The sequence below is a fragment of the Trichechus manatus genome, unplaced genomic scaffold (assembly GCF_000243295.1).
Source record: "Trichechus manatus latirostris isolate Lorelei unplaced genomic scaffold, TriManLat1.0 scaffold00015, whole genome shotgun sequence".
Taxonomy (NCBI): domain Eukaryota; kingdom Metazoa; phylum Chordata; class Mammalia; order Sirenia; family Trichechidae; genus Trichechus; species Trichechus manatus.
The window spans coordinates 12,994,562-13,010,828 of NW_004443951.1; the positions used below are offsets into that span (position 1 = coordinate 12,994,562).

At 54.0% G+C, this 16,267-nt stretch overlaps 2 protein-coding genes across 3 annotated transcripts in view; one reads left to right on the top strand and one right to left on the bottom strand.

Annotated features, from left to right (window-relative positions):
* The first annotated feature begins 277 nt into the window (after positions 1 to 277).
* Positions 278 to 3,102, top strand: HYI (hydroxypyruvate isomerase (putative)). 2 transcript variants are annotated; one of them, XM_004371850.1, is made up of 8 exons: positions 278 to 476; positions 554 to 665; positions 1,833 to 1,947; positions 2,142 to 2,220; positions 2,310 to 2,359; positions 2,468 to 2,537; positions 2,674 to 2,790; positions 2,949 to 3,102. In XM_004371850.1, coding segments are annotated over exons 1-8 (744 nt in total). In that variant the 3' UTR covers positions 2,951 to 3,102. The 2 variants fall into 2 exon arrangements, with proteins under 2 accessions (XP_004371907.1, XP_004371906.1); XM_004371849.3 differs by having other exon boundaries at positions 2,674 to 2,808; positions 2,949 to 3,054.
* Positions 3,103 to 3,203: 101 nt separating this feature from the next.
* The window catches only part of SZT2 (SZT2 subunit of KICSTOR complex), a 31,781-nt gene continuing 18,717 nt past the window's right edge, over positions 3,204 to 16,267 (bottom strand). The window contains exons 40-60 of the mRNA XM_023727138.1: positions 14,970 to 15,103; positions 14,406 to 14,572; positions 14,220 to 14,317; positions 13,997 to 14,129; positions 13,683 to 13,813; positions 13,452 to 13,552; positions 13,202 to 13,378; positions 12,736 to 13,003; positions 12,555 to 12,634; positions 12,319 to 12,444; positions 11,995 to 12,194; positions 10,545 to 10,635; positions 10,211 to 10,291; positions 10,053 to 10,127; positions 7,296 to 7,509; positions 6,715 to 6,868; positions 6,430 to 6,552; positions 5,907 to 6,312; positions 5,647 to 5,763; positions 4,117 to 4,185; positions 3,204 to 3,971 (exon numbers count right to left, since the gene is read on the bottom strand). Coding sequence (XP_023582906.1) covers positions 3,828 to 3,971; positions 4,117 to 4,185; positions 5,647 to 5,763; positions 5,907 to 6,312; positions 6,430 to 6,552; positions 6,715 to 6,868; positions 7,296 to 7,509; positions 10,053 to 10,127; positions 10,211 to 10,291; positions 10,545 to 10,635; positions 11,995 to 12,194; positions 12,319 to 12,444; positions 12,555 to 12,634; positions 12,736 to 13,003; positions 13,202 to 13,378; positions 13,452 to 13,552; positions 13,683 to 13,813; positions 13,997 to 14,129; positions 14,220 to 14,317; positions 14,406 to 14,572; positions 14,970 to 15,103 — 3,089 coding nt within the window. The 3' untranslated portion in view covers positions 3,204 to 3,827. The remainder of the gene's footprint in view (positions 3,972 to 4,116; positions 4,186 to 5,646; positions 5,764 to 5,906; positions 6,313 to 6,429; positions 6,553 to 6,714; positions 6,869 to 7,295; positions 7,510 to 10,052; positions 10,128 to 10,210; positions 10,292 to 10,544; positions 10,636 to 11,994; positions 12,195 to 12,318; positions 12,445 to 12,554; positions 12,635 to 12,735; positions 13,004 to 13,201; positions 13,379 to 13,451; positions 13,553 to 13,682; positions 13,814 to 13,996; positions 14,130 to 14,219; positions 14,318 to 14,405; positions 14,573 to 14,969; positions 15,104 to 16,267) is intronic.

The window sequence follows — 16,267 nt, forward strand, 5'->3', positions numbered from 1 at the left end:
ATCCAGCAGAGAAAGCTCTCGCCCGGTTTCCTCCGGGCCCCAGCTCCTTTCCCCCGTTCGCAGCGCCCCCGTCCAGTCGGCTCGCGGGCCACGTCCCTCAGGGCTTCCCTCAGGGCTTCCCTCTGGGCTCGCCGCGCCGGGTCCGTCAGGGCTCCCGCAGCGCTGCAGCGCTCTCGTTGGCGCGCCCCCCGCCTTCCGCTTTCCGGTCGGCCAGGACTCGACCCCGCCCCGCGCGGAGCCCGGACTCTGTCCCCACGCCTGTCCTCCCGGCCGGGCCATGGCTCCGCTTCGTTTCTCGGCGAATCTGTCGTGGTTGTTCCCCGAGCTCCCCGGCCTCACCGCGCGGTTTAGGGCCGCGGGCAGCGCGGGCTTCGAGGCCGCCGAAGTGGCCTTTCCGTACGCGGAGCCTCCGGAGGCGCTGGCGCGCGCCGCGCGGGAGGCGGGACTGCGGCTGGTGCTGATCAACACGCCCCCGGGTGCGCCGGTGGGCCCGGGCGGGCTGGGGCAAGGGCAGCGTGCCCAAGCCGGGGGCTGAGGCTCGTTCTCTCCACAGGAGACCCAGAGAAAGGGGAAATGGGGCTGGGGGCCGTACCCGGGAGGCAGGCGGCCTTCCGAGAAGGGCTGGAACAGGCTGTGCTCTATGCCAAGGCTGTGGGCTGCCCCAGGTACCCTCCCCTTTCCTCCTCCCCAATCTTGCCTTGTCTCCTCCTTCTCTATGACCCATGACCCGGCTGCAGGTTGGGGGTCAGGAGCAGAGACCGCCACGCCTGAGAGGCTTAGGAGTGAGCACACCACCCCTCCTCGCCTCCAGTCCTGGCCCTTTTAAAATTGCTTCTTGCATTTTTCCGTCGTATGTCGTTTTCTTTTATTTGGCGGCCCACTCATGCCCATCCCATGGTGAGAGTCCAGTTTGATTAGGGAGATGGCAAAATAAATATACTGAGTGATCTGGGACGATGCCACTTCAAGAGTCCATGGGAGCAGAGTAGGCACCTAACCCTGGCTGGCTGGGGTCAGAGAAAGCTTCTAACAAGCAGTGATGCTAGCATTGGGTCTTGAAGGAGTGGGTGTTTGCTTGATGGGCGGGAGGTAAGGAGCATTCTAGGCTGAAGGTGCAATGGCCAGGGGCAAGAGGCAGCTTCGTGTGTTCACCAACTTCAGGTGTATTCAGCAGCTAGTTCTTGAGGCTGGAGATGTAGCCTGTTGGGGCTGGGAGGGCCTGGAATATACCTGCATGAAGTTTGGATGTGGCTGAGAAAGATCAGGTGGTGATGGGTGGAGGAGGAAGGTTCAAAGCGGGGTGATCAAATACATGTCAAATCCTGCAGAGGCTTAGTGGGCTATCAAGGAATCAGCCACAAGGAGGTCATTACTGGTGAGTGGTGGGGGTAGAGGACAGATTGGAAGGGGCTAAGAAACAGGCAAGGAAGTAGACAGGCAGCAGGGAATACCTGAGAAGGGTAAGGGTCAAAATTTTTTCAAAGTGAAACTTGAGTATGTTTATAGGCGGAGAAGGGGCAGGCAGAGATAAAGCGAGGTTGAAAGGACAGGAGGAGGGGCTAAGTGATAGACTGAGGGCTCTGAGGAAAGAGGGACAGATCCAGAGCCAGATGGTTGATCCTCAGAAGTCATCTGGGAAAGGCTTGGCTTAGGCTGACACAGGTGTCTGAGGGCACTGGGATGCTGCGTGACGTATGGACTGAAGCCCTGGGGAGATAAGTGCAGCTGGCACAGGCAGGGTGCCCCAGAAGGGTGCACATGGGAGCCAAGGGAGTGAAGGCCTCTGTTTCAGTATGGACCCCACAGCCCCTCCAGTCCCATCTTCCCCACAGGATTCACCTGATGGCTGGCCGTGTACCCCTGGGTGTTGATCGAGCATCTGTCAGGGGTGAGATGGAGAGAGTTTTTCTGGAGAACCTGAGGCACGCAGCTGGGGTTTTGGCTCAGGTGAAAACATACATAAACTTGCATAAATCTGTGTCTGGATGTGTGTAGGGAGGTTCACAGTGGAGCGAGCAGATGAGGCAAAAGGTTGGTCATTGGTCCGGGTGAGAGGGACAGTTGAGGGCCCTGACCAGTGACTAAGGAGAGGAAAACCTGGTGAGGAGGAGCTTTATTCACGGCATCCAACATGGTGCTAGGAGAACCTCGTGGGACTGCTGGAGCCCATTAACACTCGCATCACTGACCCCCGGTACTTCCTGGACACCCCCCAGCAGGGTAGGACCCCCAGCCCTGTGCCACCTCCTGTCCCCTTTGATTCCTGTGCTCTCCTGGGTCTCATGGCCTCCTCTTCCTCTCTCCCCCAGTGGCAGCCATCTTACAGAAGGTTGGAAGACCAAACCTCCAGTTACAAATGGTAAGTGGAAGAAAGGGAATGCTTCTCAGAGGGCCTGTATTTTCCAAATCTAGTGTTAAAGAACAGTGGGGGCATGAGGGGTCTCTCACTATAGTCTTTTCTTCCCAGGACATATTCCACTGGCAGATCATGGATGGGAACCTGACAGGAAACATCCGGGAGTTCCTGCCCATTGTTGGTAAGAGGGTTCCCTTTCTTTGATTCTTCCTCATCTGCTGTGCTGCATCCTATGCCCTCTCATACGTTCAACCCCCCACATGTTCCTCAGGCCACAGCAGGAGGCCTGGGCTCACATCTGCCCGTATCTGTCCCAGGACATGTACAGGTGGCACAGGTCCCAGGCCGGGGGGAACCTGACAGCCCTGGAGAGCTGAACTTCCCCTATCTATTCCAGCTGCTGGAAGATGAAGGCTACAAAGGCTTTGTGGGCTGCGAGTACCGGCCCCAAGGTGAGGGGTCGGTCAGGTGAGGGGTGGCATGAGGCTCCAGGCTTGGCCCTGGGGAAGGGAGCACTAAAGAGGCATTTATTTGGATAGAGGCTGTTTTTCTCCTCCTGGGTTGAGATGCTGCTGCCTCCCTATCCCCTCAGGAGACACCATAGAGGGCTTGAGGTGGCTACGTTCGTACTGGGACAGGCAGGGCTGCCCACAGACTGGCCAGTGAGGTCCTGCACACCACCCACAAGCCTCTGGGACAGTGAGCATCCTGTGTCTCCTTCTCTAAATTAAAGACAACCTGCTGAACATTGTCATATGTGTATGTATTTAGGGGTGGGAGGGTGGGGACACACAGTGTCTAACCCTTCAGTTTCTCTGGGCTGTTTCCCTCCTGACAAGAAGGGACATACAGCTCATGCTCAACTCTGCCAGTCTGTGCCAGTGTTGCTGTAGAGATGGGAGAGCTTCTGAGCCTACCTCCTCATTTACAGATGAGAAACCAAAGGTCTGAGAGCAAAGGGACTTGCCCATGGTCACAGGCACTCAAAGGCAGAGCTGGGACCGGAACCTAGGTGTCTCTGCATAACAGCAATGTCCAACAGTGATATCCAAGTGGGAAATAAAGACCAGAGGGCTGGGGGTGGGGGAGAAAGAGCAATCCAAGACTTGGAGGCAGGATTCAGGTTGAGTGCTTGCCATCTGGTGTGAAGAATTCCTGGGACTCCACCAGGTGGGCAGGAAGGAGGAGCCCCTTTCTGGAAGGGCCTAGGGGCCAGAGAGGAGATGGGCACCTGAAGTTTACCTGACCCCCTGGAGCCCTGGACTGGTCAGTGGCTGTGAGTGTTTGGGAAGAGCAGCCTCTGCTTCTGGGCTGGGGCAGCAGATCCTCGAGACATATTTGCAAAGCCTTTGGTGTCACTCCGTGTTTGGGCTTGTTGTGGGGCCCAGAGCAGGGCTGCTCAGTCCCGCCTCAGGTGCGCAATCTGATAGACCATGATGAGAGGAACAAGGGCATTCAGTGGCCCACTCCTTCAGAGGAGGCGGGTCCAGAGGGTGAAACAAGCTGTGTTGATGACAGATTCCAGGTGGTGGTAGGTGGACACCAGCTGGGCAGGGGGGCTCTCGCTGTCCTGGGGCTGTACTGGGAAAGGCTCTCGGAAAACCACCGTCAGAGACTGTGGGGAACACAGTTAGGGGTGTAGCGGTGAGAGGAGAGCATGGGTCGGGACAGGGAGCAGGGCTCAGCAGGCTCTGGGGTAGAGCAGGTGGGGTACAGCCTCACACTGAGCTGATACAAAGCCCCCTACCCCTTGTTCTCACCGTCTTTCCCAAGTGGGAATCCAGAAACACTAGCACAAAACAGTCAGTGAACTTCTGATTCAGCACAACCTACAGTGAAAGACAAAATGAGACGGAGAGTGAGGTTTGTCCCACCCTAGGAGGCACAGACCCTTTAGGGTATCCTGGAAGTGGGGGCCTGTCTAAATGTCTGCTTCCATGTCACACCTGACCCCACCCGCACTCCCAGGCCACTCAGGACCTTGTCTCCAAATTGAACATCTCAGTCTTCATCCTCGTTAGCTTCCCAGACAGCCTGTCTGAGCCTCATCAGAACGAGGGGATCACACTTGATTGGAAGATTACTGAGGTCGTCCATCTTGAGGCCCTGCACTAAGCCTGGCACACTGAAGCCAGCGAGTGGATGGGAGTTCTCTGCCCTTGACACAGCCTCTCTTTGCCTCCTGTACTGTCTTGGGTCTCTCATCTCTCTGACCTCTCCTGGGACTGTCCCTTTATGTCTGTCTGTTCCCTAATGCTCAGCTTTGCTCTCTCTCCCTGGGCAATTTCTTCCACTCCCAAGGCTTCAATTACCACCTGTTCACAGAGATGCTGCCTAGATCTCTCTCTGAGTGCCTATTCCCAATGTCCATATATACCTTCTAGACAGCAGTCCCGGAAGGTCCTCAGGGCCCTCAGACTCAACTTGCCTCAAGCTGAACTCATCACCTATCCCCCCAAAACCCATTCCTGCTCAGTGTTCCCACCCACAGGATCAGCCCCATCTGCTCATACCCACCTGCATCACTGCAGCCACCCCCTAACTGATCTCAGCCTCTCTGGACGACCCCGAAAGTAACCTTCCCCACAAACACTTATGTCACAGGACTCCTTACCATGACCCAACTCCTTTCTCGGTCTAAGTCTTCTCTCGGCAAGCTTCCTCTCCTAGACCACGGCTCTCACTGGGCCCATCTCTTTTAGTCTCTGTAACTCCCTGTGCTTGTGCCCACCATACCTCTTTTCTCACTACCTGCTCTTCGGACAGTGTTTCTCGAACTTCAGTGTGCCTACAGATCATCTGAGGGTCTTGCTAAAATGCAGATTCTGACTCAGTAGGTCTGGAGTGTGGCCTGAGATTCTGCATTTCAGCAAGCTCCCACATGATGCTGATGCTGCTGTGTGAGGAACACACTTTGGGTAAGAAAGCTTTAAAGCCCAAAGGTCCTTTCTGGAACTGCAGTCTCCAAGACCATCCGCAGATGGGTTCTGAGTGCTCCTCTGGTTCCAGGCTGTAACCCTCAGGATCTCTAGCCAGTCTTTGTTTTGGGTTAGCCTTTGAGGGCAGGGCTGTAAGTCATTCTCTTAAACACCCCAAAGCTCAGTGAGTCACATCTGCTGCTCAGGGCTGGAAAGGTTTTTACATGTATCCGTGTAGCCCTGTTCCATCCAGGCCCCCTCTAGAACAGAGCTTGTTTGGTCAGGCTGGGGATCCTTGAGGGGACATCTGGCTTCTGTCTGATGAGGATTTCTGCCATGTCTCCCCTTTCAGAGGGGGTCAGGGGGACTTACCAGGTACTGAGTTCCCAAGTCTGGGCTCTGGAAATGGCGACAGCTCTGGGGGAAGCGGCTTAGGAGAACCTTGATCAGGCTCTGGTACCAGGAGACTGTCATGGACAGGAAGCAATCCTACGAGAGGGTCCATAGGCCTGGATCTGCTATCCCAGAACCACCTCTGAGACCCCTACACCTTCCACCCTGGCTGCCTCTGAAATTCCCAGCAACCTTCTCAACAACCATCCCAGTTCCATCTGGAGCCCCCAGCCCCTTACCAGCTGCGGGTCGATGTCCCCAATGGATTTGGCATGGACTGCTCCTAGGAGCTCCTCCAGCTCTGCCAGAGCCAGGCGCCCCCCTAGCCGCAGCCGATCAGGTCCTGGTGGCTCCAGCAAGAAGAGGCGCTTCCAGAGCGTGTCCCGACGGCAGTGCCCTCCAGCCAGCCGTACCAGCTGAGCCAGCCGCGCCCGTGCGACACCCACCTCTGCAGCCAGTGGTGGGAACAGGGGAGCTGGTCCAGGGGCCAAACCAACCCCTGAGGTCTCCCCAGGGCTACCAGCTGAGCTCCCTGGAATCTCTGGCTCAGGGGGCAGCCTGGGTGGCTTCCGGAACCGGCGCATGTCAGCAGTGAGTCTGGGGAACAGCTCTCGTTGGCTGGTGAGCACCACGAAGAACTGCAGCCTGTATGGGCGGTGGACAGGAGTGTGGTGGTCACAGTGGGAGACACACAGGGCAAGAGCAGGGAGCGGGAGGTGGGGGATGGGTAATAAGCATGTTCAAGGAAGGGGATTGGCTAACCGCAGAACATGTCGCTCAGCCTCTCCTTGCTCCTCAAAGGGTGCAGCACAGTGACAGACAAGCAGAGACACATCAAAGTCATCCTGGTGACGAAGTCCCTCAGAGTCCAGGTAGGAGCCAGAGCTGCGTGGTGGAGGTGGGAGACGTGGGGGAGATGTCAACCCTGACGTTCCAAGGAAACAGTCCCACCTCTTCTGCCCAAGAAAACATGGGTCTCCTAACTGCAAGTATAGCTCAGACCTCAGCTCTGCCTGAGTGTATGCTGAGTGCCCCTTCCAGCCTTACCTGTGCCATGCTGACACCAAGGCATATTCATTATGTTCTGGGCCCCCTGGCCGGGCCATACGCAATGGCTTCATGTGGTAGGAGCTGGCATGGTCAGCCACATAGTTGTAAAGCTGGTGGGCAGCAATGAGTGGGGTGGGGAGCTCCAATGTCCCTGAGGGGCAAGTTATAGGAGACAAGAGACACTGAGCCTGAGACAGACACACTGATCTGGCCAGGGGTGGTGGCAGGGTGGGGGATGAGAGTTGCTAAGGCTCTGACTGGCAGGCACACTGGTTCTGCTTTCCAGGGGAGCTCCTGAGTTCCTGTGGAACATGGATGAACAGTGGCTCAGAACAGACATAGGGCAGGGTGCGTATGACATAGGAGCCGCACTGTGCATGAAACAGATTGTGAAGAACTTAAGAGACAAAGCCAGAGACACGGGCACAGGGTACAAGTGCTATGAGGCAATTGACAGTACAGAACAGGTGTTGGAGAGACTAAGGTCTTGCCCCAGGAAGTGCACCTGCCGGCCATGGCTGGGAGACACCTGTGACCTGTTCTTTTTCTGGCTCACTGGCTTGCCCTTGGGCACTGACCTTGGTAAATGTGGTTGCGGCCGAAGTGGGGCCCATCAGGGTGATGGGCCAGGAAGTGTCGCAGGAAGGTGGTGAGGTGGTAGCCGTGCCGAAGGACCAGGTGGGTGCCCAGAACATGTTGGTGCACGAGGCGCAGGTGGAAGTCATAGCTGAATGAGTGCACATGCATCAGGTCACGAACCCTGTCACACTCTTCCGTGAACAGCATCGACAGCTGGAGAGGTGGCAGCAGGAACAGGGAACTGACTTAGGGCACAGGCTGCCTAACATCCCCCTTCCTTCCACAGGAAGAAGAAGCTCAACAGATTCACCCTGTTGCTGTGAGCCCAGTGGAACCCCCTCCTCTGCCAGAGTAGTTTTCTGGGAAGCCTTCCTCATTATATTCTCCCTCTTTTATACTGTATTGTAACTGCTTACATGAAACTATGACTGTCTTGAGGGCAGAGACTGAGCGAGTATGTTTACTCTGTATCTCATTCCACTAGAGTCTGGCATAGATTCATTGATGCAAAAAACACCCGTTGAGTGCCTGCTGTGCACCTACCAGGTACTGTTCTAAGTGCTGGGGGTACACTGATAAACAGAATCAAGTCCCTGCCCTCAAGGAGCTTACATTCTAGTAGTGGGGAGACAGACAGGAAACACCAGACGGAGTCAATGAATAAATGACGTAGCACGTTAGAAGATGGCATTAATGGAAAATCAAGTAGCAGAGTAGGGTAAGTGCTGGGGCAGGGTGTGTGTGTGTGTAATCGGGTACTAGTGAAAAGTTTTTCCTGGCCCCTTCCCATGTCTCCAGCTTTATCTTCCCATCAAAGTACTTGCTCTCCCCAAGTATGTCACATATTCTCCCCTCAACATTTTTGTACCTGTTGTTCTCTTTGCCTGGAATGCTGCTCTCCCTGAACCCTAGACTCATTTTTTTTTTTTTAATTCTTTTTTGTTTGCTTTTTATTGTTTATTGTTTCCCATTCAGCATTTTTCACGTGTACAATTTAGTGATATCAATTACATTAATCATGCTCTGCAACCATCACCAATAATTGCTGCCAAATTTTCCATCACCAGATATGGAAACTCAGTGCTCCCAGCTCATTCTTAAAGCTTCACCTGGAACCTCCCGCCAAGACCAGGCCAGGGTGGCCCTCCTCTGTTTGTGAATGAGCGAACGAATCATCGATGGAGGGGAATGGAAGGGCAGAGACATGGAGCTAGTGCTTCTCTTGACTGAAACCATTACTGAATGTAGGTCACCATCCGGGTCTGTGGTGCTGGAATGGCCAGAATCTACCTGACCACTCCCTTGGGGGCACTAGGGAGTTATTAGGAAGGGAGATAAATGGCTGTAGAAGAAGCTATAGCCTAGGAGTTAGACTAGCTGTGTGATCTTGGGTAAGTCACAATCTCTGTGCTTCAGTTTCCTCATCTACCATGGAGTAACGTCAAGGTCTTCATAAAGTTAGAGGCAGTGTGATAAACTAAAATAAACAAGGATGAGTCTCAGAACCACAAAGACTTAGACTGCAACCCCAATATTGCCACTGATTAGCTGTGTGCCTCAGGACAAATTACTTAACCTCTATGAACCTCAGTTTCCTTATCTGTACAGTGGGAGTAAATCTTTTCTCTCTGCTTAGTATATATTTGCTTAATAAACAATAGCAACAATAAAACAATTTAGGAATCTAAGTAAGATTAGAGAGTAGATAAGTAGGGGCAGAGAGAGAGAGCCAAGCTGGATGAAGATCAGTAAGCACAGAGGGCAGAAGGACTTCAGGAAGCTCACAGAGTAGTGGAGGGTGATCCTTCCCTCTAATATTCCAGGGAAGTGTGAGAGAGTACCTGCCCATCCATAGCTCCTTACAAGCACTGTGGCCTTAAACATCAAGTCACCATGCTTTGGGTCACATTATCTTGTGATGACTGGACCAGGGAGCCATACACGCAAGTCAAAGGCAACCACCCATGGGCTGTATATGAACTGTCCAAATGGGAGAGCTCTACCCAGTGGAGAGGGGTCTGTACTGGAGGATGACTGACTGGACCCAGTCAGATCTTGATCTCTCAGAAACTATTTGTGAGGCACAAAGAAGGCGCAGGCCCTGGCAGGACATTCTTGGCAACCTAAAGAAGCAAAGCCAACTCAAAAGTACAAAGTGCTTGAGATTGCTGATCTCACTGGATCCTCTGACTTACTGCAGGCACTCCTGAGTGTCTAACCCCCACGGGTACAGAGGTCCTGCCCTTGAGGAGACTGACAGGGACATAAATAATGACTAGGTGCTAGAGACACCCTGTGTGGGTGGGAACTTTGGTCCTCATTCTGTCAGTGACTACACTAACAATGCCAAGCTTCCCAAGCTCTAGATTAGGTCAGCACCAACGTTCCCATGTGCCAGGTTATCCACTATGCTCAAATGTCCTGTCAGGCTACCTATGATTACAGACCAACCACATCATCAGGCTGTTGTAATTGCCAGAATGACCATAGGGCAGACTAATCATTATGCTGGACTGCTCTGTGCCTCCAGTGCTATGGACTGCCCACAGGGTCAGAGTGTTGGTTGATCCAGTCAGGGCACCAGAATGACTACTGACCTAGGTAGCCCACAGCACCAGCTCCATCACTGGGCCAGTCTGCCCATGGCATCACTCTTACTAGCCATCCAGATGGGTCATGGGGCCACACTGTGCCTGAGCCTTGCCCAATCCCATATTCCTGTCTTCTGTCCCCACTACAGCCTCCCCACCACATACCTGAGAGTTGACAGCCTGTCCCATGGGGATTCGGGAACATTCCAGGGCAAACTGTTTGACACAGAAGTAACAGCCCTGGAGAGAGGGTGAAGATGGGGTCAGGAGGGTAAGAGACAGGCAGGTCTGGCTTTCCCCACTCAGTGCTCCCTCCTGCTCACCTGGAAGGCCAGTTCCATGAGGATAATGCCACCAGGCAGTGCCCGCTGCAGGTGGTAGGTGGTGACCGCAGAGCCAGTGCTCTGGAGAAAGGAAAAAGAACTGGGGCACTGGGGCTCAGGGGCAAGGAGTAGGGGCTCAACAGCCTCAAGACAGCAGGGCAGGGGTCCTTTGGGCCACTGACTTTAATGATGTCATTCTGGGATCAACAATCCCCCAGCATCACTCAGGGTCACTGACCTCAGACCTTGGGGAAATAATTAAGGGTCAGTGGCATTGGGGTCTTGGGGCATCACTGATTTCACTAAGGGGGAAGGTGATATGACAGTGAGTTACCTTGGGGCTCCCATCTGTCTTGGTTTTAGGGCAGGAGAAGGAGCCTCGGCCTTCTGTTCCAAGGATAGCCATGGCCCGCAGCCGGCTAGCGCTACACAAAAGGAAGGGGAACAAGATGATGAGGCAGGCCAGTGGGGTGAAGGATACAACCATCAGACCCAGAATCCATTTTACATGGAATCGTTCTGCAGGAGAGGAAATAGGCCCAGAGAGGGGAAGGACTTGCTCAGGGTCCCAGTGGCAAAGCTGGGGCTGGAAACCAGGTTAGACTGTGGGGCAGGGCTCTCTCCACAGCAGCTGCTCCTCTAAAAGGGAGTGAGAGCAGTGCTCAGTGGGAAGCAGAGGCCAATCTTCTTGCGCACTCAAGTGAGAGGATGAGGCTAGGGCAAGAGAGGCTGCTGTGAATTTAGGTAGATGCCTGTAATGGGACAGAGACATCTCCATACGGGGGTGGTGTAGAGATCTGATGTATTTCTAAGATTTAATTAGGAAAATTCAAGGAGATCCTCGATGCCCTAGTGAGACATCTTCCTATGAGAGGGAAAGGTGGTTCCCTTTTGACTGGGGAATGGCAGTTTCAGCATTTCTTAGGTAAGGGGAAAAGAGAAGCAGGGAAGATACTGTGAAAAAGGACAAAACAGAAGGGCCAGTGGGGGAGGAGCTATAAACACCAGACCTCTCTTGTTGGAGGTCAAAGGCTCTGGCAAGAAGACATGTCCCAGTTACTCCCTGCAGGAAATCAGTTTAAGATTTAACCAGTGATTGGTGACAGTTAAAGATTAGTAAGAAAGGAGAGCTTAAACTGTGTTTTTAAATTTTGCTTTAGAAACATATTTTTTAACTCAGTGTCTTTTGTTTTAAAAAGGAATTCAAAGTTTTAGGAAGAACATAGCTGAATGGAAAGTCTGTAAACTCAAGTCTCTCTGAGACTCCTACAGCTGAGAACTAGCTGTGGAGAACAGCCAGCTGAGGGAGTGAACATGACCAAGACCTATACAGGGCAAAGCAGTGAGGGGAGAAGGACCGGTCCTTGGTGAGAAAAGGACTTCCTAGGGCCAAGAACCATACACAATCTCAGGAAAGGTCAGTGGGATGATCAGGGCAGGAATCATTAAGGCCCAGGTCCAAAAGCTTAGGAGCATGTAAGAGATTCATGTGTGTGGTTATATAAAGCAAGTTAACATATAAGATGTAAGTGGACATGGGCTCTGTGAGAATGTGCACGGTTCTCTGCACATATGTGGATGTGAGCTCCACAGATGTCGGAGGTTTGCAGGACACACATGAGGGCTGCGTGGTAGTGTATAAGATCCTCACGTATGCGTGCTAGTCTGGTGAGATGAACGAGGCCCAAGTTGTCAAAAGGGACTTGTATGAACAGAGGATGGGCCTGTGGGGGCCTCACCTGCAGTAAGGACAAATGAGGAAAGGGAAGGAGGGGCCGTCTCACCTGCGGGCAGGTGAGGGGGGCCGCAGGGGCACCAGCACAAAGCCTATGCTCTGCAGATACTGCACATATTGCTGCAGGAAAGCCAAGCTCAGCTCCTTCAGCCACGGCTCCTCACGGGCTCCTGGCAGAGGCACATCACAGGATTCGCAGCCTGGGGGTGCCTCTCGGCTCCCAGATCCCGACTCAGGGCGATGGCGCCGCTGTAGGAGTGGAAATTAAGGTAGACTCTACCCACTGTCAACCACCCCACTGGGGGTGGAGAAGTAGAAGTCACTGTGGGGTCACAGGAGATCCCATGGGGAAATCTGGAGTCTTGGGCCTCACCTGCCCCTCAGGGTGCCCAGAAGTCTCTGGGGGCCCATGCAGCCAGGCAGCTGGGTCGAAGAGCAGGGCTGTTGCACAGTAATGCACCAGGCGGGATGACTGCTTCAGGGTCTCCAGCTCCCCTGCCTGGGGATATGGGGCAGTGAGCACCAGTGAGCACCAGAGCAGTAGCCAAGGAAGGGTCACAGGATCCTCATGTAGGCTGAGGGACAGGGTCATATCTCGAGATCACTCACACTGATGGGCATGCTGGCTGGGGCAGAACGCTGCTGCCAGGTTACAAACAGGTTCTCCATCTTCATCTGGCGCTCCAGCTCTGGGGGGTTGGAGACATCAGTAGTAGCCCCAGCAGCTGCCATCCCTTTCCCTCCCAGACTCCACAGATTCCCCCTCCCCCTGCCCAACCCAGTGCCCCACCTCTGCGCTCTGTCATCTTGATATCCAGGAACTGTTGCCCATGGTAAGTGACGGGATCAGGGACTCTGGGCACAGGGCTGAGTGTGGAGCTGGGGCGGGCAGCCGTGATATCCCTCAAGGCCTCATCGAAGGGGAATGTATCCAGGGGAAGGGGGCCCCCACCACGTGAGGACCCACTCAGCCGGCCCTGCTCACGGCTCAGTGGGGGACTTGCACTCCGGATAAGGGTCTCTGCTTCCATGGTCGGCAGTAGGAATGGGTTTGGCTCCTGAGAGAGATGATGCCTCACAATGAGTTCCCCACAGCCTTTGCCCTTGGACCCTCTCATCCCATGGCTTCCTCTCTTAGACTCCCTCTCCACTATCTCTGCCCTTAGTCTGTCCCCTCTCCCATTTCCAAGCTGGTACTTCCTTTAACTGACCCCTCAGTAGCCAGAACTAGAGAAGGGAGCCAGAGCAACAGGCACCTTTTCATCTCTCACTGGGAAATCCAACTGGCCATAATGGTGGAAGAGTCCAAGCTTCTGGCTGAGTAGGCAGAAGATAAGATGGGCCCGAGCATTCTGCCACTGCACAAGGTGAACGAGCGCTCGGCCCAGTGCCGCCCCTAGGTCTGGAGCCCAGTTGTAGGTCAGCAGCTGTAGCTGGGGATTAGGGGTCAGGGTCAGTGAGATCACAGAGCCCCTTCTCCCTGCTAGCCCCTGGCCCCACAAGTACCTTCTTGTCTACGACCTCCAGCAGCAAGAGCCTCTGCCGGGGAGCACTCCGCCCTGAGCTCCCATCGCCTCCTGGTTCGAAGCGCTGCATGGCTTTGGCAGCTACAGGGTGGGGAAGGGGAAAAATGGGGGCCTGGTGGCAGATCCTCCTAGATCCCACCCACCCCCTGCAGGGTCAGAGACCACCCCACCAAACCCTCTGAACCCACCCTCCACTACGTCACGCCCTCACCTTGCTGGATTGGTCTCCTCCACTGCAAGAAGTTCCTTCCCAGAAGCAGCAGATGCCGCTCTGCTGCTGGACGGGGAGCTGGGCCCAGTTGTCCAGGGGAACAAGGACTGAAGATCTCTGATTCTGAACCCCTACTGGCAGGGAAGGGCATACAGAAAGCAGACCATCCATGGCCCCATCCCCTGGCCCAGCCTTCCCCTCCCCAGCCCCAGCCCCACCTCTCCTAGCTCAGCCTCCATGGGTTTGGCTTCCTATAGGCCCAGGTTTTAGGAAGTCTGGAAGTCCACTTCAATCCCATGCAATCCCAAACTCACAAATGCAGCTCAAAGACCCGGACGCTGGTGTCTCCAGCCATTGAGGTGACCAAGGTGGTAAACTCAGACAGGATGGATGGAAGGAGGAACCGGGACACCATGTGGGTGGAGCTCCTGGACACTGAGATACACCCTGGAAGGCAGGCAGAGATTTCACTATGCGGCTGGGGGATGGAGGCCAGGGCAGGGGTTGAGGGATGGGAGGGGGGGGCTGGGGTCTCACCAATCTGAACCATAAACTCCATCCAGCGCCGACTGACGTGAGCAAACACAGGATGCAGGGTCCCCACCTCGCCCTCTTCTAGCTGTGTCATCCGGCGTCTGAAGACACGGCAGGAGTAAGGCAACCGCACATCCACACGACATGGATGTATATACAGGCCACCACAAGGGCCATACACACACACACCTTTGTCTCTGGGCTCCAGAATCTGGGCCTGGTGCCCGCTCATTTCCTCCAGGAGTCCGCACATTCTCAGTTTTGTGACGCCTCCGGCCCCGAGTGTCTTCTGGCCGATCCAGGACAATGTCGTCAGTTGTTTTGGGGGAACCCAAATCCCCACATTCTGTTTTACTCTGGGGGCAATGTAGTGAATGAGAAGGGGTTATTGGGAAGGGGAAAGGCGTAGACGATGGAGGCATCGTGGAACAACAAGAGCTTGGAGGGCTGGAGGCCTGGGTTTTGGTCCTAGCTTCTGAAGGCTGACCAAGCAGCTGTGGGCAGGTTACTTAACTTTCCTGAGCCTCATCTTCCTCACTGGGCAAAGCCCTACTTGCAGGCTTTGACAAGAAAAATGGAAGTGAATGCACTTAGTAAACTGAAGCACTCTCCCCATCAGAGAGAATCTGCCATGTTCTGTCTAAGGGACAGCATGGCAAGGCCTGGAGGGAATGGGGGAAGCGGGGAGAGAGCAAAGGGGAGCTAGGAGGCAGGCAAGAAGGTAGATGCCAACTTCACCACTTCTCCCATTACCAGCATATCCCAGAAGCTGCGCCGGCCAGCTTTGCTGGGTGGAGTCACAGGTTCCCCAGGGACAGGCGCAGGGGGAAAAGTGCTAGCTCGGCCTGCAGTGCTCTTGGTTTCCAACGATCCACTTCTGAGACTTCCTGTGGACACCAGACATTACAGACTCAGGCCACTGACCATCAATCCCATCCAGACAACCTAGCACCAAGACGGATATGATGAGAGTTACTTGCCACGTACTCTATTAGTGAACAACAGTATATGCAACTGACAGTGTGTGGCTGTGTGTGCATCTGTGTTTGTGTGATGTGAGTTCCTGATGATGTATCACTCTCTAGGTGGGTGACCAGCTGCATGCGTATATTTCTGCTAGTGAGGAGGCATAGTGCAGCTAATGGACAATTGTGAATATTTATTTCTGATGAGGCCTTTTACAGGGAGAGGTGGATGGAAGTGAGATCTGAGTCAGAAGGGAAGGGGCTTCAACAGGCCAGGAGAATGAGAGAGAAAACTGGGATCTCACTGAAGGTTCCTCAATGGAATAGGAAGAAGTCAGCAAGAGCAGGGGGCTGTGCCAGAAGCAAGCAAGGAGGCAGAGAGCAGACTGATCCTGGCCTCACAGAGGTATACCATAACTTATACCTCTCAATTCTATGGCAAGAGCCAGTCAACAAAGAAGGAGGAGCTTCTTCCCTGTGCTCCCAGCCCCCTCCAGGGCCTCTGGTTACCCTGTACTGCAACACCTGATGGACTTTGAGCTCCTCCAGGTCAAAGACTGAGACATATTCATCTCCAAGACCCCAGTGCCTGATACAGACATAGACAGGGTGCTTGATAATTGCATGTATTTGATGAACAAAAATGGAGAGAAGTAGGACCAGGACCCAGAGACAGGAAGGCCCTTTGGAGTATGGGTGTTTAGGTGGGAGGAAGGTATGGAGGCGAGAGCAGAAATGTACCCTGCTCTGAGTGTATTTCAGATAAACTCCTACCCGGAGGCCCCTTGGGGACAGATTAGGAAAAGCACCATTCTCACATGTGAATTACCCTTTGCTCCTTCCTCCTCCCACATCCAATAGATGGCTGAGTCCTATCAATTCTACTCTCAAAGTGTCTCTCAAGTATACCCCTCCTCCTCCAAGAAGCTCAACGAACCCCATATAGAAGAGACCCCAAAAGAAAATCACCAAGACATATCATATTCACACTCACCAAAATTAAAGACAAACAAAGAATCCTGAGAGCAGCTCGTGAAAAACAAGAAGTCACATACAGAGGAGAAACAATAAGACTAAGCTCAGATT